The sequence below is a fragment of the Tenrec ecaudatus genome, chromosome X (genome assembly GCF_050624435.1).
Source record: "Tenrec ecaudatus isolate mTenEca1 chromosome X, mTenEca1.hap1, whole genome shotgun sequence".
NCBI lineage: Eukaryota > Metazoa > Chordata > Mammalia > Afrosoricida > Tenrecidae > Tenrec > Tenrec ecaudatus.
Window position 1 is genome coordinate 11,881,846 of NC_134548.1, and position 23,447 is coordinate 11,905,292.

The window sequence follows — 23,447 nt, forward strand, 5'->3', positions numbered from 1 at the left end:
GCAGAAATGGTAAAAAGGGTGGGAAAGAAAGGGAGCGGAAGTAATAGGTGATTCTCAAAAGTTTTATTGCTGAATTGTACATAGCAAATCTTACTCCTAAGGAATGGAAAATTGTAGCTGTCCACGTGCATGGAAAGGGCGTGCGTTCAATGAATTATTGTGAATGTATTGCACTGAGTACTCTAAAAATAGGCTCCTATGTTTGGTGCCCCAACATATTCTGCTAGTTGGATCAAGGAGACCCACACTTAACAAGTTCCTTTCTTTTTTTTTTTTTTAAAGATTTTATTAGGGGCTCATACAATTCTTATCACAATCCATACATATACATACATCAATTGTATAAAACACATCTGTACATTCTTTGCCCTAATCATTTTTTTAAAATCTTTTTATTGGGGCTCATAAGGCTCTTATCACAATCTGTACATACATCAATTGAGCAAATCACCCTTATACATTCGTTGCACTCGTCACTCTCATAATTCACCTTCCACTTGGGTTCCTGGAATCAGCTCGGTTTCCCTTTTTTCCCCCCATCCCCCTCCCTCTCCGATCCCACCCTGGTCCCTTGATAGTTTATAAATAATCATTATATCTTATCTTACACTCCCCGGCGTCTCCCCTCACCCGCCTCCCCCCTGCCAATCTCCCAGAGAGGAGGTTACACATAGATCTCCGAGATCGGTTCTCCCTTTGAACAAGTTCCTTTCCACCTACTAACTCCTTCCCACACCTCTGCAACGCTCAGCATTTGCCATCCCATCCAAACCCATCAGGGCGGCTGCAACTGTAAGCTCCTTGGGGCTGGTCTTACAGGTCTCTGACCCAAAGCCTGACGTCAAGATGAGGTGACCGAAGGAGTGTGGTAGGGGCTAAAAGTGAGTATCCCACCACCCAGGAGTCTCTGAATTAGGGACATCTGACCAGGGAAGAAGGCTGTTTAGAGCCACTTCACTTTCTTCCTGGTGCCCAGAAATGTGAGCGGAGGGAGGAGAGAAAGGAGAGTCACAGAGCATTGTCCAAGTGGACTTGTCCTCAGTCCCTGGGCAGGAATGAATGGGGCCATGGGAGCAGACAGCACTAAGGAGGGGGCTGCTCACCCTGTGGGACGGGGGTCAGCTGAGCACTGCAGGTCGTCAGCTGAAGGGCTGGCAGGGACATGGTGTCACCGTTCTGGTTCATTGTTGCTAGGTGCCATCACAGCAATTTCAACTCATGTGACATAGTAGAACTGTCCCCATGGAGTCTTCGAAGGGGGCAGACCACCAAGTCTTCCTTCCGCAGGGCCACTGGATGTATTTGAACTGCCAGCCCATCTGGTAGCCCCTTGCTACCAGAAAAGTGCCTGCTGGGAACACAGCCCCACCGATTGTGTTTTGTCGTTCTCCTGCTGAGTCAGTGTTTGGAGTTGGGAGAAACTCAAATAAAACCAATTTTTCAGATGAGATGATGAGCCCAACAGACTTATTCTACCCTTTGACTGTCTACTATTATAATGAGAATTGTTGAGCTGAGGCGACTGCCTAGAAACTCTGCAAGACTGCCGTTTTTATAAATCAGTCTAGATAGGTTGTTGCAAGCAGCCACTCTTCCATCCGACACCTGTAACAGACATTGCCAATAATTACAGAACATTTTACTCGTGAACCTGGACACAGCCACAAAATTTCGGATGCTAAGCATACAGGGAAATACTGCAAATGGCTCGGAGTTGACATGGGAGTTGAAACCTACTTGCCATCCTGGGAAAGATAATTTACACGCCAGTGTGATGGAAGCCAGCTCATTGAGAGCCTGTGGACTCAGCTGAAGAGAAAGTTTTGTTATTTCCCTGGATTGTTTTTATTGCCTTGTGGTTTCTGAACATTCAACTGTTTACCCTGAAACTCCTGAGGCAAATCTTCCCACTTAACTCCTAACAGTATCTTTATGAGGAACCTAAAACACAAACTAAACCAAACTGATTGTTTGTTATGTTATGAACACCTGGAAGCGATAAAAATCTGTGTGTTCTTTTCTATGGTGGTTCAGTAGCTTGGAGTGAAATCTCTGGAGAGTCTTTAATAAGTGGGCAGGAGCCAATCAATGGCTGCAATATTTTCCTCTGTTACATCATCCTCTCCCTTGTTCCCTCAAGGATTTCTTTTATTCAATATTGGCTATATGAGGGGAGCTACTAGGATTCCTGTTCATGTATGTTGTGGTTATTGGCGCCATCGAGTCAGTTCTGACTCATAGCGACCCCTCTGGACAACAGACGAAATACTGCCTGTTCCTGTGCCATCCTCATTACTGTTATGTTGGAAGCCATTGGTGCCTCCATCACTTTTAGTGTCTTCCTCGGTTGGAACCCACCAATGGCTCTGTGGAAAAAAAAGTTGAGGCTGTCTACTCCTTTGAAAATTTAAAGTCTCAGAAACTCAAAGGGGCAGTTCTACTCTATCCTAGAGGGGTCGCTATGAGTGGGAATCAACTCAATGTTGGTGAGTTGGGTTTTTTGTTTCTCTACTTACCCAAACATGATGTCCATCCAAATATAGCCTGTCCAACGTAGGGGAGGTGAAGTCTCTCCATCCTCACTTCGAAGGAGCATTCTGGCTGTACTCTGGCAAATCAGAACATTTAGTTCATACACGCACAGGTTCATTCTAAATACAATGTGCTTAAACGTGCCTGTATAATAACTCCAGTGGCTGCTGAAAATTCTCTAGGTAACCTATTTGTCTAAGTCCCTTTAGGGTGCTTTAAAAAAGTCCAGTTAACACAGTGGCTTCTGAGGGGACTACCGGGTCAGTCAAATTCAAGGCATAGAGGTCAGCTCAGAAGATTATAACTGTTCTTTTGGGGACTGTCAATCTGGGTAGATTTTCTAGAAGGACACGGGACAATCACGGGGGCTTACTTGGAAGATGTTTTAAGAAAATGGAAAACTATATTGGTGAGGGAAAATAGGTCAAGACAGCTGCACTGAGGTGTGCCACCCGCACCCCACCCCCCAATCCTGACAATGTATTGGACAGGGTTCTCTAGAGAGACAAACCAGATTGCTAGTAATTATATATAAATATATTTATAAAGATAGATATATAATTCAAGAAATAAACCGTTAAATAATATACAGATAGATAATACAATAAATTAACAGTTAAATTATAAAGCAGTGAGACACTAGCAGTCCTTCAAGTTTTGAGAGCTGCCAGGTGCCAGTCCCCTTCTGTAGAGAGATCTGGGCTATATATACCCAGGCAGCAAACAGCAAGGCAGGTCCCCAACTGTCATCAACTGTCAGTCCCCACCTCCAGAGATGAACATTCCAATCGTGAGGGCTTAAAGGGACCTCAACTTACAGCGACACAGTCCACAGGCTACTTAGAGAATAGCAAGGGTTGTCGTACGAGGATTCCATTGGGCAACTTTATGCCATCTACCCTACAGCAACCCTGCTCTTGCTCCTTCAGACAGCTTTCTGTCTGCCAAACACAAAGAGTACAGAAAAGAAACACGATTTGAGGCCCTCGTGCATGCCCAAACCTGGCATCAATTGGCAAGTACATCCCCTTTGGGGAAGGGTTGGAGAGATGGAAACACAGTCTTCAGAAGTGTATAGACCTAGATGGAAGATATATCAAGAAACAGCATCTACACATTTTGCTACTTCCATTTAATAAAGGTCTCTATGACTTTATAGCAATGCTTTCTAAACTGCCTCAAAAATATTGGTGGAAGAGGGTGGAGGGAGCTAACTGCGCACAAAGCAATTGCTACAGCCTGTCTTTGGTCCCACTTCTGTGCGCTCATTTTTTTCCAGCCAAGAAATGACTGACAGTTGAAACATTGTACAAAGGAGCCAGGGTTCTCATTGTCACGATGAGCGTAATCAAAGTGTACTGTTGAAAACTCGTCTTCTCTCTCTGTCCCTTCTAGCTCAACATTCTCAATACTCCCACTGTCTTCAAACCCGAAATGGAATGCAGGGTGGGAAGCAAGGCAAGGGTATGAGCCTAAAGTCTTTATCTCTGGTACATGAAGAACTCTACGTAACAAATCTTACTTCTATCTCTCTCTGCAAAACAATGGGTTCTAACAGAACAGTGATAGTGAGGCTGGCATAGGACGGGGCTGTTTCCACAGGGTCACTTGGAGTCAGAAGGAGCCCTAGTGGCACGTGCTGCAAGCAGCTGGCTTCTTAGCTAGTGGTTAGTGGTTGGAACCTACTGTTCAGGAGGAAAGAGATGTGGTAGTCCAGCTACCTGCAGGAGTTCTACTGGGTCCTAGAAGGTCACTATGGGTTGGAATTGACTTGATGGCAATGTGTACAAAGGTGAAAGGTTCCACCTTCAAGTTACCCCAAACACCCCCACTCCACTGCCATGGAGTCAATTCCAACTGCCATGATCCCGTTCCACTGCTATAAAATAGATCACGACTCAGAATGACCCTACAGGAAAGAGTACAGCTGCCTCTTTGGGTTTCTCAGACCGCTAACTCTCTGAAAGCAGAAAGCCTCCTCTGTCTCTTGCAGGGAGGCTAGTGACTTGGAACTGCTGACCTTGTGGTTAGCAGCCCAGCACATCAACCACTAGCAAGTCTCCATAGTTACCCTATTGTTGTTGTTAGGTGCCATGCAGTTGGTTCTGACTCATAGTGACTCTATGCACAAGAGAACGAAACACTGCCCGATTCTGCGCCATCCCCACAATTGTTCCTATAGGGCAAGGTAAACCGTTGTAGAAGCAGACTGCTTGCTAACAGCATTCTTCTTCAGAGTGGCTAATGGATTCGAACCGCTAACCTTTTGGTTAGCAGCTGAGCACTTTAGCTCCCTCCTATACCACCCGGAGTCAGTGGATGAGGAGTACTAGGTTAGTCAGCTCACGAAAGAGGGTTTGAAGCTGGGCGAAACAAGAAGATAGTGCATTTTACTGGAGGATCTTAGACGCACAGCCTCCTTGACCTCATCAATGCTGCCAGCGCACAGCTACTGGAGCCAGGGGGTTTCTCAGAAAACTCTGGGACCAGGTTTCCAGGGCAGGGAGCACCGGGGGCGTGGCTCGGAGGGAGGGGGTGGGCTCCAGAGGAGCGTGGGGGTGTGATCACGACCGGGCTGGGGCGTGTCTATGATAAGATACGGGGCGGGTCTGAGCATGAGGGGTGGGGCTAGAGCAGAGGAAGGTGGCCGGCCAGGGTGTTGCCTGGAGACGAAGGCGGTGCGTGGTGGCGCAAGGGGCGTGGCCTAGTCAGATGGAGGAGCACCAGCGGAGGGTGGGTGGTGACCCGAGACTGAGGAGAGCCGCGGGCCCGAAGGGCGTGGCTAGTCTCGAGGAGGCGTGGCCTTGGTGGCCCAAAGTGCTGTGAGCGCAGACCGTGGCTGGGAGTGAGCTACCAAGTTGGATTTTTGGAGAAACGCGCAGGTAAGGACACGCGACAAAGTAAAGCGTGGACTGCTAGGGGGTGAGGCAACTCGAGGAGGGGCGGGAACCCCCCCCCCCCGCCTGTCTGCCCCGCCTCGCCGGGCCCCGGAACTGGGACAGCTGTTGGTCCCCAAGGATGCCCGGTGGTCCTTGCGGCGCGTCCTGGAGCACTTGGAGCCTCCGTTGCCCCGCATCTCAGCTGTCTTTCTCTACTGTGGGGTCGCCAGACGGCTACACGTCCTCCCCACCCACCACCCACCCCCGGGTGTGGGGCTTGGCACTCGCTAGAGAACTGTAGCTGGGAGCAAAGAGGTGGGGCCGTTGCCAGCAGCTTCAATTGAAGTAACTGGAGAGTTCAGATCTGAGGTTGTCCTTCCAGCAGCCAGGGCCACTAGCGGGGTAAAGCGAGGCTATACTGCTGAGGGGCCCTCTGCCAAGGACTCTGCCAGGGCCTGTGGACCGAGCTCCAATGCCCCTGGGCTGGGGGATCAGCATCAGCGCTGTGGCATCACTAAGAGCCTTCTCCATTTTTTTCCTTTTTGCTCTCAAAGTCTGCTCAATGCAAACATTGCTGGGCTGTCACACTTTCTGGCATTCACTGGCGAGATGCCACTACCCTGAGGCTAGTAGCAGGCAGGATATTAATCTCATGGCCATGCCCCCCATGTGATTTTGCTGGGAAAGTCCAAGAAACGCAGGGAGCTAGCAGAGATGTGCACACCTTCCTGAGATGGGACTGGGTGCTCTCTCAGCCACTTAACACCAGCATTGTCTTCGGCTTCCCTGATAACTTCGTGTCTCTTCTCTACTAGTTGAAAGTTGTCCTGGACCTCAGCACACTTATTTTCTTGGGGGTCATGGTTTCTTATTCTCAAAACTCACGCCTATGAAGTCCATTCTGAATCATAGTGACCCTATAGGGCAAGGTAGAACTGCCCTTGTGGGTTTTCCAGACTGTAACTCTTTAGGGGAACAGAAAGCCCCCTCTTTCTCCCAAGGAGTGACTGGTCGTTTCGAACATGCAAACCTTGTATTTAGCAGCCTACCTTGTAACCTCTCCACCGCCAGGGGTATATGGTCAACTAATTGCCCTAATAAGTGTTCTACCTCCTAGTTCCTTGCCTAGTGCTGGGGCTCTTGAAAGCTTGCAAGTGGCCATCCAAGGACAACCATGGGTCTATCTTTAGAGTAAGCAAGGAACAGGAGGAGGACAAGGAGTCCTGGTGGGATAGTGGTTAGGGGTTGGACTGCTAACCACAAGGTCCTCAGTTCACACCCACCAGCTGCTCTTCAGGAGGAAAACTTGTTTTTCTATACCCAGTGAAGTGTTACAGTCTTGGAAACCCACAGGGACAGTTCATTATGTTCCACAGAGTCACTATGAGTCAGAATTGACTTGATGGCAGTGAGTTTGGTTTGGAGCTCTAGAAAAATGCTGCTCAGAGGAGGGAAATGCAGAGCAATTTTTCATTTTTCTCAGACTCTAGACTTAGTGAAGCCAGGAGGGTGGAGGAACCCTTGAAAGTATTGCCCTGAGATCATCTGTAAACCTGCAACCTAAATTATCCCGTGACTTCATGTTAATACCAAACAATAGTTGAACTTGACCAGTAGTAAAGGTCTGCCTGGAGCATTGTGCTCTTTTAACATGAAGTCAGGGATCAAAGTGGCAGCAGCAACTAGACAGATGGGAACCCGGGAGACAGTGCATTTATATCTGTAGGGGAGGAAAGAAGTAAGGGGAGAATGGTCGCACCACTCGAAGAACGTCATCAGTGTCACCAAGTGGTCCATGTAGATGTGGAACTGGTGTATGTTAAGCAGAGGATATTCTCAACAAAATGTGGGTTGGGGGCGGGGGGAATGCTAAAAGATGGCGAAGACTGCTCAGGTTTCTCTTGAGAGGGAGCAAGGGAAATGACCCCAGCCCTTGCCCCAAGCCAGCACCGGTCCCACCCTGTGCGGAGAGCCAAAGTGCTTCTCGCCATCCACCCACCTGCATTCCCTCCCTCCCACCTGCTCTCAAGTGTTAGAAATGAAGAAACCTATCCACTTTCTAGGGCTTTCCTCCTTTCCTGGGTTTGTATTACAGTTAGTGGCTGGGCTGGATTTCACTGGAAGGCCCAAAGCACCCCTGACCGTGCTCAGTGCCTGGGCACATCTGCCCTGTTCTCCCAGGTGGGACGCAACAAAGGGTATGTAAATTGAAAGGGATTGTGTGTTGCCAACTGGGCTGCTAACCACGAAGTCAGCAGTTCAAACTCACCACCCGCTCCGCCGGTGGGAGATGAGGCTTTCTGATCCCAGAAAGAGTTACAGTCTTGGAAACCCACAGGGGCAGTTCTACCCCATCCTTTAGGGTTCTTTGGGCCTGAATGACTCAATGGCAGTGAGTGGGTGTGGGTGGTAGCCGTGATGGAAACCTGGTGAGAAGAGGGAGCTGTACCTCCTGGCTGTGTCCATCCAGGGGCGCTCAGTGGAAGTGCACAGAACCCTATTAGTCATGGATCAGGATCCTCTGGCAGCCCTAGACTGGACTCACTGGGGCTGAGGGAAGGTGCGCTTTCTTAGGGCAACTTAACCTCTACTTGGAATTTTAGGGAATTGCGAATCCGGCTTCCTTTCAACATCAGGAGGTGAGGAAACAAAGAGGCAATCTGGTAAGCACCATGGAGGTGTCTATCCATGCGATTGTAACCTTTACTCACATTAGTGGTGTCATGGTTGTTGTCTGTATTGCATAAGTGTAAACGGCTTAATCTGGCAGAGTTCAAATGACTGGGATTTAAAGACACAGGAGGGCTGATTCTTTCCAGGCTTTCAGATGCTTCTCCATGTGTCGCACATTCCCAAGTTTGAAAAGCAGCCCATAAGGACCATATTGGAAAACCCAAGGACACAAGGCACCTATGGTCAGTGTTCGTCAAGAGTCCATCTCAGAAACTCTGCTCACCTGTGGCCCATCCATCCCTTGCTCCCACCGTGACGGACAGACGTAATTACGAAGTGATTGTCCAGTTTGTCACTATGTTCAGTGCCCGGATTAAATGCTGCCTGTGGGCTTCTGAGCTTCCTGGTTTGATAAAAGACATCAAGAATTGGGGTAGGCTGTCCTCAGGGGCATGGAAGCTCTGTCCTGGGATCCCTCCCAGACCATTTTTGTCATGATGCTTATAGCATGTCCCGTGACTCCTGGAAGGTGTTGCTGCCAACTGTTGAACCGGAAGGATTAAAGCCAGCTAGCGGGGCAGCTCCTGCTATTGAAACCAACATCTCAGAAGTGAGCGAGTCCAGGGAGGACCTCTCTGGCTTAGGGCTGGCATCCCAAACAGACACAAAGGAACGCTGAGTTGGTAGCCAGTGGGCCAAGATTTAGGGAACCCAAAGGGACTCTACAGCCCGAATCGCAGGTCCTGAAGGGCCGGAGGGAAACCATGTATTTGCAGCTAGCCTGCCCCAAGCGAGATTGCTGGGTGGACCCCAACTCACAGCTGGCATCTGGTCTCTGGGGCAGTCTGAAGGATGGTGTCTTTTTGACGGTGTCTTTTAACTCGGCTGATCAGACCCAGCTCAGGTTGGCTAGGGCCAGAGAAGATGGCCTGACCAGCTGATGTCAGACCTGAACAGAGAAATGAAAAAGCAGGGGTTTGATTCATGTTGAATATAAATTCTTCAGTCTTCCCAGCCGGGTTGCAAGCAATAAAGGGGGCCTTTTCCCATTTGTTAAAAAGGAGCCCTGGTGGTGTAGTGGTTATGCATTGAGCTGTTAACTGCAAGGTCAGCAGTTCAAAACCCCCATGGGACAAAGACAGAGCTTTCCACTCCCCTAATGAGTTACGGTCGCAGAAACTCACAAGGGCAGTTCTATCCTGTCCTATAAGGTCACTATGAGTTGGCATTGACTCGATGGCAGGGAGTGATAAAATCATTGAGTCAGAATGAATTCAATGACAGTGGCCTTTCGTGTGGGTCTTGGGGTTGTTTATCGACTAACTCCGACCTCAGTTGTTCTTCTCTTGGGCCTTGACCCCTTGTTCCCGGTCCCCATGTCTTTACCATTGTCCTTTCACTTGGCTCCCCTGCCCCCCAGGTGAAATTGTCTCTCTCATGGCCTTCATGCCACCCTTCCTGAAGCGCATCTAGGTACATCCAGGCTTGATTCAGAAGTACATGTGCAAATGGTTTCACCAGGTGGATTGCACGCTGTGGGAGCTAGGCGACAGAATGTCCTTGGCCTCTTTCCACCTAGCTTAGGGCTTTACCCTAGGTAAGTGCTGGATACCTCGCTCTCTGCCTCGCCTCAGGCCTGGAAGTCAGGGAGAGGAAGGGCAGAATGAAGGTGAGAAGTACCGTCACAGGGAATCTTGTTTAGTTGAAGTCACTTGATGATGCTGGCTTCAAACGAAAAAGTAAAAAAAACCCAAAAAGTAAGGGACTTCCAGGACAGAGCGGAGTTGGTGAGCGGCTCACGGGGCTGGGAAGGGAGTCACTGCTTCCTGGACAGTGAGTTTCTGGGATGGGGTATGAAAAACATGGAAAAAGACAGAAGCATGAAGGTTAGATGACTTGATTGTAATTACTGGATGGACTGGTCAAACCATGGAAATGTTTGGTTAGACACATTTTAGCACAAATCCCAAACAACGCCCATTTTAAATAAGTAAAAAATGCCTGTTCAATGACGACAAAATAAAGACATTTGAAAAATGGGAGGGGAGGTGGAGACATTTGCAAAAACTGCTTCCTATGGCCCTAGCTTTTGCATTTAACCCCAAGCTCAGGCAGGTTGTGATCGGAAGCCATCATCCTCTCCTCTCCTCTAGGATGTGAATGAGGCTGGATGCGAGATAATGGCAATGATATGAATGAGGCCAGATGCAACCTGCAAGGTTGGATTATATCTTGAGTAGATCTCTTTTGAGATATGAGAGTCAACAAGTGAGCAGAGATGGGGCGGGCAGGGGTAGGGGCGCTCACTTGCAGCCAGTAAGAACTGGCAACAGAGTATTCCCTTTGGATTCAGGGTCCCTTTACGGAGACCATCCTAGACCCAGAGGAAGATTGGTGACAACAAAGAGAGAGATCTCCAAGGAACAGTTAGCCTGTAGATGTTAAACAGAGACAAGGATTCCCTGCCATCCACCCCCACCTCTCTCAGCCAACAGCAAGAAAAAGCTCTCCCCTAGGTCCTGTGCCTTAAATTCTGGCTCCTCTCCTCCCTAGCGGTGAAAGAATAGATTTGTTTGTTAAAGCGCCCACTTAAAGTATCTTGGGCGTAGCAGCTCCGGAGAGTTGAGACAGTGATTTTAACATTGCCGTGTCAATTCAAACATCTTCTGGGGATGCAGATATGCCTTAGGTGGTCCTGCTCAAAAGACCACAGGTAGGCAGTTGATGAAAGGGGTAGGGAACCCCAAGATTCTGCCAGGCCACTTGATGCCTGCGTTGGAGCTCGCCTACTGTGCCTCGTCTCCTAGCACTTGGCCAGGCTGTCAGCTTGTTGAGAGGCTGGTTCCAGACCATTTTTGTTGAGAGGCAGTTGGTGGCCTTTTGAGAGACTGTTAATGGCTTGTTGGTAGACAGTTGGTGAGCAATACCTTGAAGAGTGGTAACTGAACTGACTATCTGCTTCTGCCCCCATAGTACACACCCTTGTTAGGTTTGATTGCCTCCCTGCTGGGAGTCCAGCTTCTGTCCCTCTAGTTTTGACTTGGGGACTCCAGAGCAGCAGCACAGGGGAGAGGGGCCAGCGCCCAGCACCTACCCAGTAGGAGATACCTGAGAGGGAGTGGGGAGCAGGGTGCCAGCCTCCTAGTACATTCCACAGAAATGTGCCTTCTAGCATTTGGCACCTTTCACTCAGCCTCAGGATGTTGGGAGGCTCATCCACATCGTATCAGGTATCGACACCCCATTCCTTGCTATGGGCTCTCATGTTGGCATCACAGCGCCTAACACAGTGGTTGGGACAACGTAGACCACAGCTACTCCGGTCACCTTCCCAGTGGGTAGGGCTAGCCAGGCCCAAGAGAATGGAGACTGGCCCCGGGTGGACGAAGAACACCTACACCATCCCTGAGCCAAGAGCTTTGGGACATCCTTGTGGCTGGTGAGAGGAGGGAGTGGGACAAGGACCGGGAGCTTGGCAGGGCTGGGTCACAGGGTGAGTCAAATGGTCCTGAATTCATGCCTGCAGCTGTTGACTCAAACTATGGCCCCCACCCGTTGCCTGGATTCATTCCAAGCTGCCCAGCTAAGCTTTCTGATATCTAGAGTTGCAGTGATGTGTAATCAAGAAAAAGGGAATTCCATTGGCTTGTGTGTTTGTTGAAATGGTACAGGCTCAGGAGTTTGCAGGGGTGGGGGTGGGGGATGTATGGCGCTGTGTTGGAGAAGGGGTGATGGGGCAGCGGTAGCCTAGTTGACAGGACAGTGGGGTCAGAACACAGCTGAGGATTCTGGGAAGTGTGACAGGTGTGGGAAGTGCCAGGCTCTGAGCATGTGCACAGCGTGTACTCAGTTTGAATTGACCTGGTAGAGTCAGTCAGGATTACCTTCTCTACTTCCGCGGGCTACAGAACCTCAAAACTGGCCAGGAGTCACGAACTATAAGGGAGCTCAGATTCCGCCTCGCCCCTGACTGTTTGGGCAGGATTTTTTTTTGTTTGCTTACTGTAATCTCGAAGCAGGTCAATTGTTTTTCCTCAGTCTGCTTGGAGGGAGCTTAAGCTTCGGCTTCTTCCTACTACCCAGACAATTCAGTGGAATTTCCAGACGTCCATTTAAACACTCACACACAAACACACTGAAACTGGCCTCAAAACAGTCTCTTTATTCTTGCACGTAAAGAGGTTTTGCTCTGGTCCTCTAATATTTGCCAGCCCTGAGGGAGAGACGAAAAGCATGACTCAATCGGTCTGGGCACTGCCCTCCTCCGAAGTGACCAGTGAGTTTGAGGAGCAAAACTGGATAATCCATTAACTTCCTCTGGGCCCCCCCTCCCGCCCGCCTTCAGGGTGTGTTCTAGAAGCCTGAATGTGGTCGTCCTACTTAGAGGTGGCCACGTGATCTTTAGTCTCACTTGCTTCCAGCTTTTCCCTCTCTGTCCTTCTGCCACCAGGGTGTTAGGTTCTTACAAGTTCTTTGGAAAGTGATCAAGCGTGCCAGCTAAAGATGGCGGTGACAAATGGCCTGCGGCTCCTCTGTCAACAGTTACCACACACCCTGAGGTGGAGAAGGCTCCAGATGTTCAGGCCCTGGCCTAGGCGGCCCTGCAGTCTCTACACTTGCACATACAGAACCCGGAACCGAACCCGTGAGTACCTCGCCTCCTCCTGAAGATTTTTAAGGAAGATGACATGTGTGGGCGGGGCTGGTGGGGAGGCTGTCATGTGCGTGGCTATAGCGCCCATGGACTGTGTCATCAGCCAGGCGGTGCTCTATTCATCTCCCAGTGTTGAGAAGGTTCTTTTTCTTGACCAACTTGCAAATGTTAAGATACTATCCTGCAGAAACAGAACAAGGGAGACATCCCACCCCTACCCCGATTTCCTGTGTTTCTGAGCCTGTCCTTCATTGCATCTAAGAGGCAGGACTTTTCATTTGACTAAGGTTGAAGTTTTCACTGCAAACGCAAGCTTCCGGATATGACCCAATCTTTTTGCCCGCCGTCCCTCATCGGGGCTGGGTGGGGGCACTTTTCCATGACCTAGAGAGATTGGCATTAGGACCGGATCATTCTTTTCGAGAAGCCTGACCTGTGCACTGCCTGTGCACTGTATCCTGGCCTCTCTCCACTAGCTGCCAGCCATATCTCCAGAAGTTGCCTGATTAGCTTCAGGGTGCAAAGGAACAGCAGCTCTGGTTAAGAACCCCTGAGGTGTTGGGGGTGGGAGAGAGCAGGTGGGCTAGTGGAGTTGCGAGCTTGATGAAATGGCTCCGAAGAACTTTAAAGGAGGCAGTTTTCACATTTCCCCCTATTCCCCCTCCCACATAGGGTTCAAATGGCAGCTGGTTTCCAGAGCAAGTTTTCTCACCCCTCTCGATCCTGTAAGCAAAGGAGCTTTGGAGTTCATTCGTATTACCAATGTGGCTAGCTCTGAGGGCTTGTGACTGCTCTGTAAATAGCTTTTTATTCTAGGTTCCTTTTCTTTTCCTCCAACATCAACTGTGTCCACAGAAACATCGACTGGCTCAGGTCACAACAAGCCTCTGGTTCCTGGGTGTGGCTTCCCAGTGGCAGGCCCCCATCCTAACCCTTTCCGCCAACGGCAGCTGCTGGCAAGATGTGGTTTAAAGTGAAACGGGGAAAAACTTAGTCATAGTTATCTACATACTAAAATCGTGTGTGAATGTGTTTTCACAGAAAGTTAAAAGTTAATGATCACCCCCACCACACCGAGGCAACACACTAAGGGTGTGCAACAGAACAGCAAAGGGAACAGAGCAAGGAAGTCCCGAGGGAGTACCAAAAATAGACGTTGGGGCCAGGGCGTGGCACCCCATTAGACTCAATCAGAAAATACTCCAAAAATCAACAAACAAACCTTGAACTATTCATAGGCCTTTCTTTGTGTTGTTGTTGGTTGGTTTTCTTTTGTGGCTTTGTATTGCTCTGTCTTCTTTTGTGCATATTATCATCTCTGCAGGTCTATCTAGATTAGATAGGCTGGATGAACAATCTGGAGGAGAAAACAACAGGACCGATGATTCTGGGGGGACATGGAAGGGGGGAGGTAGGGAAAGGAAGTGGTACTAACAAACCCAGGGACAAGGGAACAACAAGTCATCCAAAATCAGTGGAGAGGAGGGTGTAAGAGCCCTGGTAGGGCTTGATCAAGGGCAATGTAACTGAGAGGAATTACTGAAACCCAAAAGAAGGCTGAGCATGATAGTGGGACAAGAGGAAAGTCAAAGGAAATACAGGAAAGGACTAGGAGGCAAAGGGCATTTATAAAGGTCTAAATGTAGGCATGCACATATGTAATTATATTTATATAGGATGATGGGGAAATTTATCTATGTGCACATATTTGTAAGTTTAGTATTAAGGTAGCAGAAGGACATTGGGCCTCCACTCAAGTACTTACCCAATGCATTACAACACTTTGTTCTATTAAACTGGCATTCCATGATGTTCACCTTCCTGACTTGATCACTGAAGACAAATGGGTGCATACGCAAATGTGGTGAAGAAAGCTGATGGTAACCGGCTATCAAAATATAGCATCTGAAGTCTGAAAGGCTTGATGGTAAACAAGCGGCCATCTAGTTCTGAAGCAACAAAGCCCACACGGAAGAAGCAAACCAGCCTATGTGATCACGAGGTGTCGACGGGATCAGGTAGCAGGCAGCAAAGAACAAAAAATCCTATCATTGTGAATGAGGGTGAGTGCAATTTGGAGATCCAAAGCCAATCTGTAGGCAACTGGACATCCCCTTACAGAAGGGTCTCGGGGAGGAGACGAGCCAGTCAGGGTGCAGGGTAGCAACGATGAAACATACAACTTTCCTCCAGTTCTTTAATGCTTCTTCTCGCCCCCCACCACTATCATGACCCTAATTCTACCTTACAAATTTGGCTAGACCAGAGGATGTACATTGGTACAGATAGGAACTGGAAACACAGGGAATCCAGGACAGATGAACCCTTCAGGACTAGTGGTGAGAGAGGCAATGCCAGGAGGGTGGAGAGAAGATGGGTAGAAAAGGGGAATCGATTAGAAGGATCTACATAGAACTCCCTGCCTGGGGAACAGACAACAGAAAAGTGGGTGAAGGGAGACGTCCGACAGTGTAAGACATGACAAAATAATAATAATTTATAAATTATCAAGGGTTCATGAGGGAGGAAGGCATGGAGGGAGGGGCAAAGGAGGAGCTGATATCAAGGGCTCAAGTGGAAAGCAAATGTTTTGAGAATGATGAGGGCAATAGATATATAAATGTGCTTGACACAATGGGTGTGTGTGTGGATTGTGATTAGAGTTGTATGAGCCCCCAATAAAATGATTTGAAGAAAAAAAGTTAAACATCATAATCCAAGATGCTACTGTCTTTAGAATCCTTGGTTCCTTTTTGACCAAAAAAAACCCAAAACATAGCAGGTTGGGGATGCAGGCACTTCACATGATTAATTGGTCATGTCCCACGGAAAGTTCTTGTTTTGTAAGACATTGGAAATATAGCAGGTGGCAGTCATTGTAGAAATTTGCTTTGGACCTATGCACTGAACCCATCTGTTGTTCGCCAGGAGAATAGTCTAGTCTTTATCCCTGTGGGTCACTCATCATATCCTGAGCAGGCCCCTCACCTGTTCAGTAAGAGAGACTGAGTTGCGTTTGGAAGCTCACCATCCCCGAGAGAAGATCCGATGTGCACAAGTTGTGACAGTTCCTCCCGAGGGTGCTGAGGGTTAGAAGAGGCAGCGTGGCTCTGCGTTGGCAGCTACTTCCAGTAATCTGATGGTTACCATAGCATCAGAAGCACCTTCCTCATCACCATAGCTTTGGGGTCAGCCTCGGATTAGCCAGGTGACTCTTTCTCAGAAGCTCAAGAGTAAGGGATGTTGTGTGCTGCTGCCCCTCCCCACCTCCCTCCCCAAGTGATCACTAGCTGTCAACTCAAAATGACTATTTGTTTTCATCGTAAATTAGGTAATTCCATTGACACCCTAACTTCGGGGCTTTGAAATAGAATCAAGAGTAAAAGCCTGCAGCTGTTGGCCAAGAGAGCTGAGAAAATTTCTTTCATTCAGTGAAATTTCATCTGGTGAAATTTAACTTAATTATCATCAAATCAAATTTAGGCATGCGATTGTAGAGCAGAGGAAAATTCATTTAATTGTGTTAATTCTTCCATTAATGAGATATACAGACTCCTGTTGTCTAGAATGGAAGGGACACAGGCTTGTTACGTTCCCAATGATTCATCCTCTCCCTGAGCACCCTACTTTTTGAAAGAGACAGTTCTTTTTCAGGGTAACATGGTCTAGAGGGACACTGTGAATTAAAACTGACTTGATAGGATTGCATTTGGGTTTTTTGTTTTTTGGCAATTCAAAGGGAGTGAGACCAGGAGCGCCTGGTACCTCAGTAGAGCAGCTGGTGGCTTTGAACCACCAACGCTGCAGTTCAGCAATACAGCGTTCCTTGTTAGCACAACACAGGGCAGAGGCTACAGAGCAGGGGCTGCACAAGGAGGTTTCCAAATGTTTCTGGGATAATGAAATGAAAGGTAATGCATTTTCCCACATACTTTTGAATGCTCCCACATAGGCAAGCACAGGCAGGCACAGGCAGGCCATGAATTCAAGCCATAGAGGTAATCCTACATCTTCTCAAACCCTAAACCTCCTGCCTGACCCTATAGGGCAAGGTAGAACGGCCCCTGTGAGTTTCCGAGACTGTCCGTAGGAAGCCTTTTCTCCTGAGGAGTAGCTGGTGTGGTTTCAAACTGGCCACCTTGCAGTTAGCAGCCCAGTGCAGAACCACTACTCCACCAGGTGTTCTCCTACACCTTGTAGTTTCCATGTCTTTAGAACTTAAAAAACAAACCAAACTTGAAAAACCAGCAGGTGAACATAACTTTAGTAATGCGGTTGATTTAACGTAATCTGTTAAATCTGTATAGTTCAGGGGGAAAAGATTAAGAGTGAGCTATGTGATCTTCTTAATTATGTAGTTGAGCCTTGGTGGCTTAGTGGTTACGAGTTCGGCTACAAACAACGCCAAGGTCGGCAATTCTAAACCACCAGCTACAGCTTGGGAGAAAGACAAGGCTTTTCTTTTTTTGTTTGTTTGTTTTTGTTTTTTAATCATTTTATTGAAGGCTTATTACAATCCATACATCAATTGTATCAGACATATTTGTACATAGGTTGCCATCATTCTTTTCTAGGCAGTTACTTCCTAATGAGCCCTTGATATCAGCTCCTCTCTCCCTCCGCCCCATATTATCATTGTAAGACAAAAACAAAAAACAAATAAATCATGGTCATTTATCTCCCTGGGGTAAAAAGCTATTATATTGATAACATTATATTTTATCCAATGGCATAGATTTAAGGTATTGTTGATATGAGAAGTTTATGGGAGTGTAGTCCCACTGGGAACTGCAATCCATGAGTTGTTCCTTCTTTTTAAAAAAAAACACATTTTATTAGGGGCTCATACAACGCATATCACAATCCACACATACATCAATTGTGTTAAGCGCATTTGTACATTCATTGCCCTCATCATTCTCAAAACATTTGCTCTCCACTTAAGCCCCCGGCATCAGTTCCTCATTTTTCCCCTCCTTCCCCGCTCGCTCTCTCTCATGAACGCTTGATAATTTATAAATTATTATTTTGTCATATCTTTCCCTGTCCAACGTTTCCCTTCACCCACTTTTCTGTTGTCCATCTTCCAAGGGGGAGGTTATAAGTAGATCCTTGTAATTGGTTCCCCTTTTCAAACCCACCCTCCCTCCACCTTCCCGGTATCGCCACTCATGCCACTGGTCCTGAAGGGATCATCCACCCTGGATTCCCTGTGTTTCCAGTTCCTATCTGTACCAGTGTACATTCTCTTGTCTAGCCAGATTTGTAAGTTAGAATTGGGATCAAGATATGGGGGGTGGGGTGAAAGCATTTAGGAACTAGAGGAAAGTTGTGTGTTTCAGCATTGCTACATTATACCCTGACTGTCTCATGTTCTCCCTGGGACCCTTCTGTAAGGGGATGTCCAATTGCCTATAGATGGACTTTTGGTCTCCACTCCACACTCACCCCCTCATTCACAATGATATGATTTTTTGTTCTGATGATGCCTGATACCTGATCCCTTTGACACCTTGTGATCACATAGGCTGGTGTGCTTCTTCCGTGTGGGCTTTGTTGCTTCTGAACTAGATGGCCGCTTGCTTACCTTCAAGCCTTTAAGACCCCAGATGCTATAGCTTTTGATAGCCGGGCACCATCTGCTTGCTTCGCCACATTTGCTTATGCACACATTTGTCTTTAGTGATTGTGTCAGGGAGGTGAGCACACAATGATATGAGTTTTTGTTCTTTGATGCCTGATAACTGATCCCTTCGGCACCTAGTGATCACACAGGCTGGTGTGCTTCTTTCATGTGGGCTTTGTTGCTTCTGAGCTAGATGGCCGCTTGTTTACCTTCAAGCCTTTATGGCCCCAGATGCTATGTCTTTTGATAGCTGGGCACCATCAGCTTTCTTCAACACATTGCTTATCCACCTGCTTTGTCTTCAGCAATTGTGTCGGGAAGGTGAGCATCCTAGAATGCCAGTTTAATACAACAAAGTATTCTTGCATTGAGAGAATACTTGAATAGAGGCCCAATGTCCATCTGCTACCTTAATACTAAATCTATACATATATGCACATACATCTATTTCCCCATCCTCATATATAGATATATTTGCGTATATACATATCTTTATTTAGACCTCTATAAATGCCCGTTGCCTCCTACCTCTTTCCTGTATTTCCTTTGACTTTCCTCTTGTGCCACTATCATGCACAGTCTTCATTTGGGTTTCAGTAATTCCTCTTGGTTACATTACCCTTGATCATGCCCTACCAGGCCTCCTAAACCCTCCTCACCACTGATTTGAATCACTTGTTTTTCCCTTGTCCCTGGGTTTGTTAACACCACTTCCTCCCCCCTCCCACCTCCCCCTCTCCCATGTCCCCCCGGAACTGTCGTTCCCGTTGTTTTTACCTCCAGATTGTTCATCCAGCCTATCTCATTTAGACAGACCTGCGGAGATAATAATATGAACAAAAACAAGACAGTAAAACCAATCAACAAAACAAAACAACAACAAACCAAAGACAAACACAACAAGAAAGAAAAGCTTGTAGTTCAAGGACTGTTTTTTGGCCTTTAGGAGTGTTTTCCAGTTGAGTCTGTTGGGGCACCAAGTCCTGGCCCCCAAAGTCTATTTTTCGTCTTCCCTGGGGACTTCGTTGCTCTGTTCCCCTTGCTGTTCTATTGCATACCTTTAGTGTTTTGCCTCGGTGTGGTGGGATCAGATCAGGCGGAATTCCCACACTGTGTCTCCAGTGTTGTCCCCCATAGGGATATGGGTCAGTGACGGATGTCCTATCGCATAGTGGGGCCGGCCATGTGGTCTTCTCTGTAGCTTGGATGCTCTGAGCGAGAATATCGTCGTCAAGGCTTGATGGGCCAGGATGTGCTCCAATCTCACTTCCACACCCTTCATTTGCTCCCGTGTGCTTTGATCAGACATATCCTCCTGGAGCTGCAGATTCAGTGCTGTCCTCTCAAATAAATTCTTCTGGGGGGAGGGGCAGGTAAGACAAAGGCTTTTCTACAGCTATAAAGAATTACAGGGGCCCTTCTACCCTGTCCCATAGAGTTACTGTGAGCCGGGACCGATTCCATGGCAGTGAGTGAGAGTGAGAATTGTGTAGTGTGTCACAGAGTCCAGTAGGGAGTTCCCATTTACAGTACATCCCGGTTTGACCTGCTTGCCTGGGGTGGGTGGCTCTGGAGTTGACAGAATGGTTGCTGAGAAATAGATGAAAGGACCCTCAATATGGGGCGGAGGGTGGGGAGTGGCACATCAAGAATGAGGCTGGAGCTGGCCTTGAGCCACTGTAGGCATTTAGAAGCCAGAGAGAACCAAGTTAGCGCCGTCACGTGACCGGGGAAGCGGTTCTGGGTAAGCCTGCCTGCCTTGCTGCCTTGCTGCCTTGCTGGAGAGGCGATCTGCATGCAATGCCATGAGGTCAGAGAGTCTTGGGGTCAGTTAGTTTGTTTGGTTTTCTCTATCAGAAAAGCAAACATTTAGTGCCTCCTTCAGGCCTGTTACCAGTTGCGCCCTGAAGGCCATAGAAAAAGTGCAGGAGCAGTCTGGTCAAGCAAGGGTCCTGTAGAGCATGAAGTGCAGGTGAGGTCAGAGAAAAGGAAGGGTTGAGGTGGGTGCAGCAGACCTTCCCGCCCAGAGATGCGACTTGTTCCGGGACCGGACTTTCAGAAGGGGTGGGAGAAGGGGAAGGGCATTTAGGGGTGAGAGGCACCTGGGTAGAATGAAGAAAGATGAGATTAAGTGAGGGGATGTTCTTTATAGGGGACGTTTGGCACTTGGACACACACACACTCCCTTCCCACCTGACGAGGCTGGAGGAAAAGGAGGACAAACACAAACTAGTCAAAACCTGGGTACAGTTTCCAAATGAGAAAGACAACCAAGCCCTTGGAATCTAAAGTCATTGTTGTTGTTCAGTCAGGGATTAATGACGCCTTCTTGGCGGTGCTGTGACCCCTTCCCTGATATTCCCACCACCAGCACCACCCCCTGGCCATCCAGTTGGCTCTGACCCATGGCACCTTCATTTGTGTCAGACAAGAACTGTCCACAGGGCTCTTATTTCCTTTTTTTGTCTTTGTTAATTGTTTATTCACCAAGAGAAGCCATCCCTTAGCACACACAGGCACATTTCCTGCTTCAGGAACCTAGGTCAGTGGCAGTAATCCTGGCGCTCAGTCCAAAGGCACGTTTTTATCTTCCCAAATCACTCTGGACGCCGCAAGACACCAGTTTCTCTGGGCTCCTCCAGACAATCCCTGTGGAATTGTCACTGCTGTGGAAATCTGCCTATGCCTTCTTTCTGCAGAGAGGGGCAGTGCCCAGGGAGCCTGTGCACCCCCCAGTAGTAGACATTCACATTTGCCTGGCCTGAAGCCTCATACTTCAGCCTTCTCAAACACCAGACAATCACCGTATATACTCGGGTATAAGCCGAGTTTTTCAGCAAAAAAAATGTGCTGAAAAACTGGGGTTTGGCTTATACACGGGTCAGTGGTACCCCAGTGAGGTGTAACATCTCCTGCCCCCCCACAAGGTAACGGGAGATTGCCATTCCTCCGCTGTTCATTCAAAGCCCCGCTGACACTGCAGGGCTTTGAATGTGTGTTTACTCACATCTATCCAATCAGAGCCGTCCTATGACGTGGACGGCTCCAATTCGCTGAAGCACCTGTAGTGATTCACTTACACCGACAGCTGAACTGGTAAGGATGTGTCTGTGGCTGCGCTCCGTCTCTCCCCTCTGGTCTCTGTGTTCATTCACATCCTGCATTTCCCACCCTAGGCTTATACTCGAGTCAATCAGTTTTTCTGGTTTCCCAGGTAACAATTAGGTACCTCGGCTTATACTCGGGTCGGCTTAAATTCGAGTACATACGGTAGGCTGTTCCTCTCTCTCAGCACCAACGTCCTTCCTGATGAATGGGAAAATGAACTGCCCTAAGGTCTGCAATGGCTGATATTTTCCAGAGGCAGACCATCAGGCCTTTCTTCTGCAGTGCCTCTGGGTAGAATTGGCCCTCTAACCTTTCAGTTAGCTAATGCTGAGCATTAACTGTTGGCTAAGCCAAGATTCTCCCCTTCAAATCTGGGTTGATTTAATGGCGATCTTGGTTTAGTTCATGTTTCTCTGCAAGAGAACCCTTAGCGTGCATGCTCTGTTTCCCCAACACTTGATCATTTTCCTGTTTTGAAGGAAAGTCTGAGCAACCTCCAAGAAATCTTGTTGGTCTCTCTTTTGTTCAATCCTGATGCTGTAACAGGTGACACATTGAGCTGCTAACCTCAAGGTCAGCAGTTTGAAGCCACGAGCCTTTCTGAGGGAGAAAGAAGAGGCTTTCTTAAAACAGTGAGTTTGAGTTGATATTGTTGTTGTACTGAAAGAGGAGGTGAGGAGGGGGAAACAAAGTCAGAGTTTATCAAAAGCAAAACAAGCCCTCCTCAACTGGCCTTACCTGGGGGACCGTGGCCAAGGCCACTGGTGTTTCACTGGTCTGTGTTTCAAAGGCTTCTCTCCCCACAAGGAGAAACCCAACTTTGTTGCTTGTTGTACATTTATTTCAACAGTCCCGCTCTGCTCCTGACATTCCCTCCACCCATCCCTGGCCTGGCCTCTTGGAAGTTCAATAACATATTCATTATGCGCTGCTTTCCAACAAGAAAGAAAGAAGGAGGTGATGGCCAGGCCCTCAGAGACTTTGCTTCCTAGTCACATTGGACGCGGAATGTATTGAGTGCATTTTCCATTGCAGGTTTCCGAAACAGCTATTCTTCTGCTTGCTCTCTCACACCTGCATGTGCTCTGGCTCTCTATTAGTTTATTTATGTAATGTATAAATATTAAAAAAGAAAAACATTGAGTTCAGGTCTCCCCACAGATCGACCTGCGTTCTGTGAAGAGATTCTTTGCAGAGTTTTTTGTTCCAGACCAGGGTTGCTTGTCGGGGGCACTGTGGATCTTCTAGACCAGAGAGTTCCTGGTGGTGGGAGCTGCTCTGGGTGTTGGAGTCCCTGGCTTATCGAGCCCACTAGAGGACAGGAGCATTGCCCCCAGTTGTGACAGCTCAAGCTATCTCTAGACATTGCCAGATGTCCTCTGGGAGGTCAGAGTACCTTGAGGTGAAAAAAACAGAGATGCTTCTGGAGAATTCTATACCAATACTCTGGCAACTTTGTCTAAAAAAATTCAAGGCCATTTTTTTCTCCAAAAATTCCAGAGTTGAACTTCCAGCCTTGGGCAAGTACTGAGGAAAGAGGAAGGTCTCCTGTGTAAGAGAGAACCAGAGACAGGTTCACGTTCCTCAGGAAAACACAGTGAGAGCTGGGTTGGCTGGGGGGGCGGGGCAGGGCTGATGGGGTGGCAGTTACATTTTGTCACTATCTCAAATCTTCAGACTCAATGGTGGGTCACAAGGCAGAGGGTCATTGGTCTTGAGTCTACCCAATGATGTGAATTCTACATGACAGAGGCCTGGAAAACTCATGTTTTATAGCCGCAGATTTGGTTCACAATCTAGAAAGATTGTGAGGATGGCGAAAGACAGGGAAGTTTTTGGTTCTGTTGTATCTGGGGCCGCTATGAGTTGGAACTGACTCAATGACGACTAACAACAACATCTAGTCATCATGTACAGGTATGTCAAGCGGTCCATGGCTGCCTTTTTTTAAGGACTTGCCACAGACAAAGAGTAA

At 48.0% G+C, this 23,447-nt stretch overlaps 1 protein-coding gene across 3 annotated transcripts in view; it reads left to right on the forward strand.

Moving 5' to 3' along the window:
* The first annotated feature begins 5,278 nt into the window (after positions 1-5,278).
* The window catches only part of CA5B (carbonic anhydrase 5B), a 35,733-nt gene continuing 17,564 nt past the window's right edge, over positions 5,279-23,447 (forward strand). Inside the window, exons 1-3 of one of the 3 annotated variants that reach the window (XM_075539065.1) lie at positions 5,314-5,414; positions 8,015-8,074; positions 12,535-12,729. In XM_075539065.1, coding sequence (XP_075395180.1) covers positions 12,588-12,729 — 142 coding nt within the window. In that variant the 5' untranslated portion in view covers positions 5,314-5,414; positions 8,015-8,074; positions 12,535-12,587. Of the gene's footprint in view, positions 5,415-8,014; positions 8,075-12,534; positions 12,730-23,447 lie in introns of all 3 variants that reach the window. The other 2 variants (XM_075539066.1, XM_075539064.1) reach the window with 2 other exon arrangements.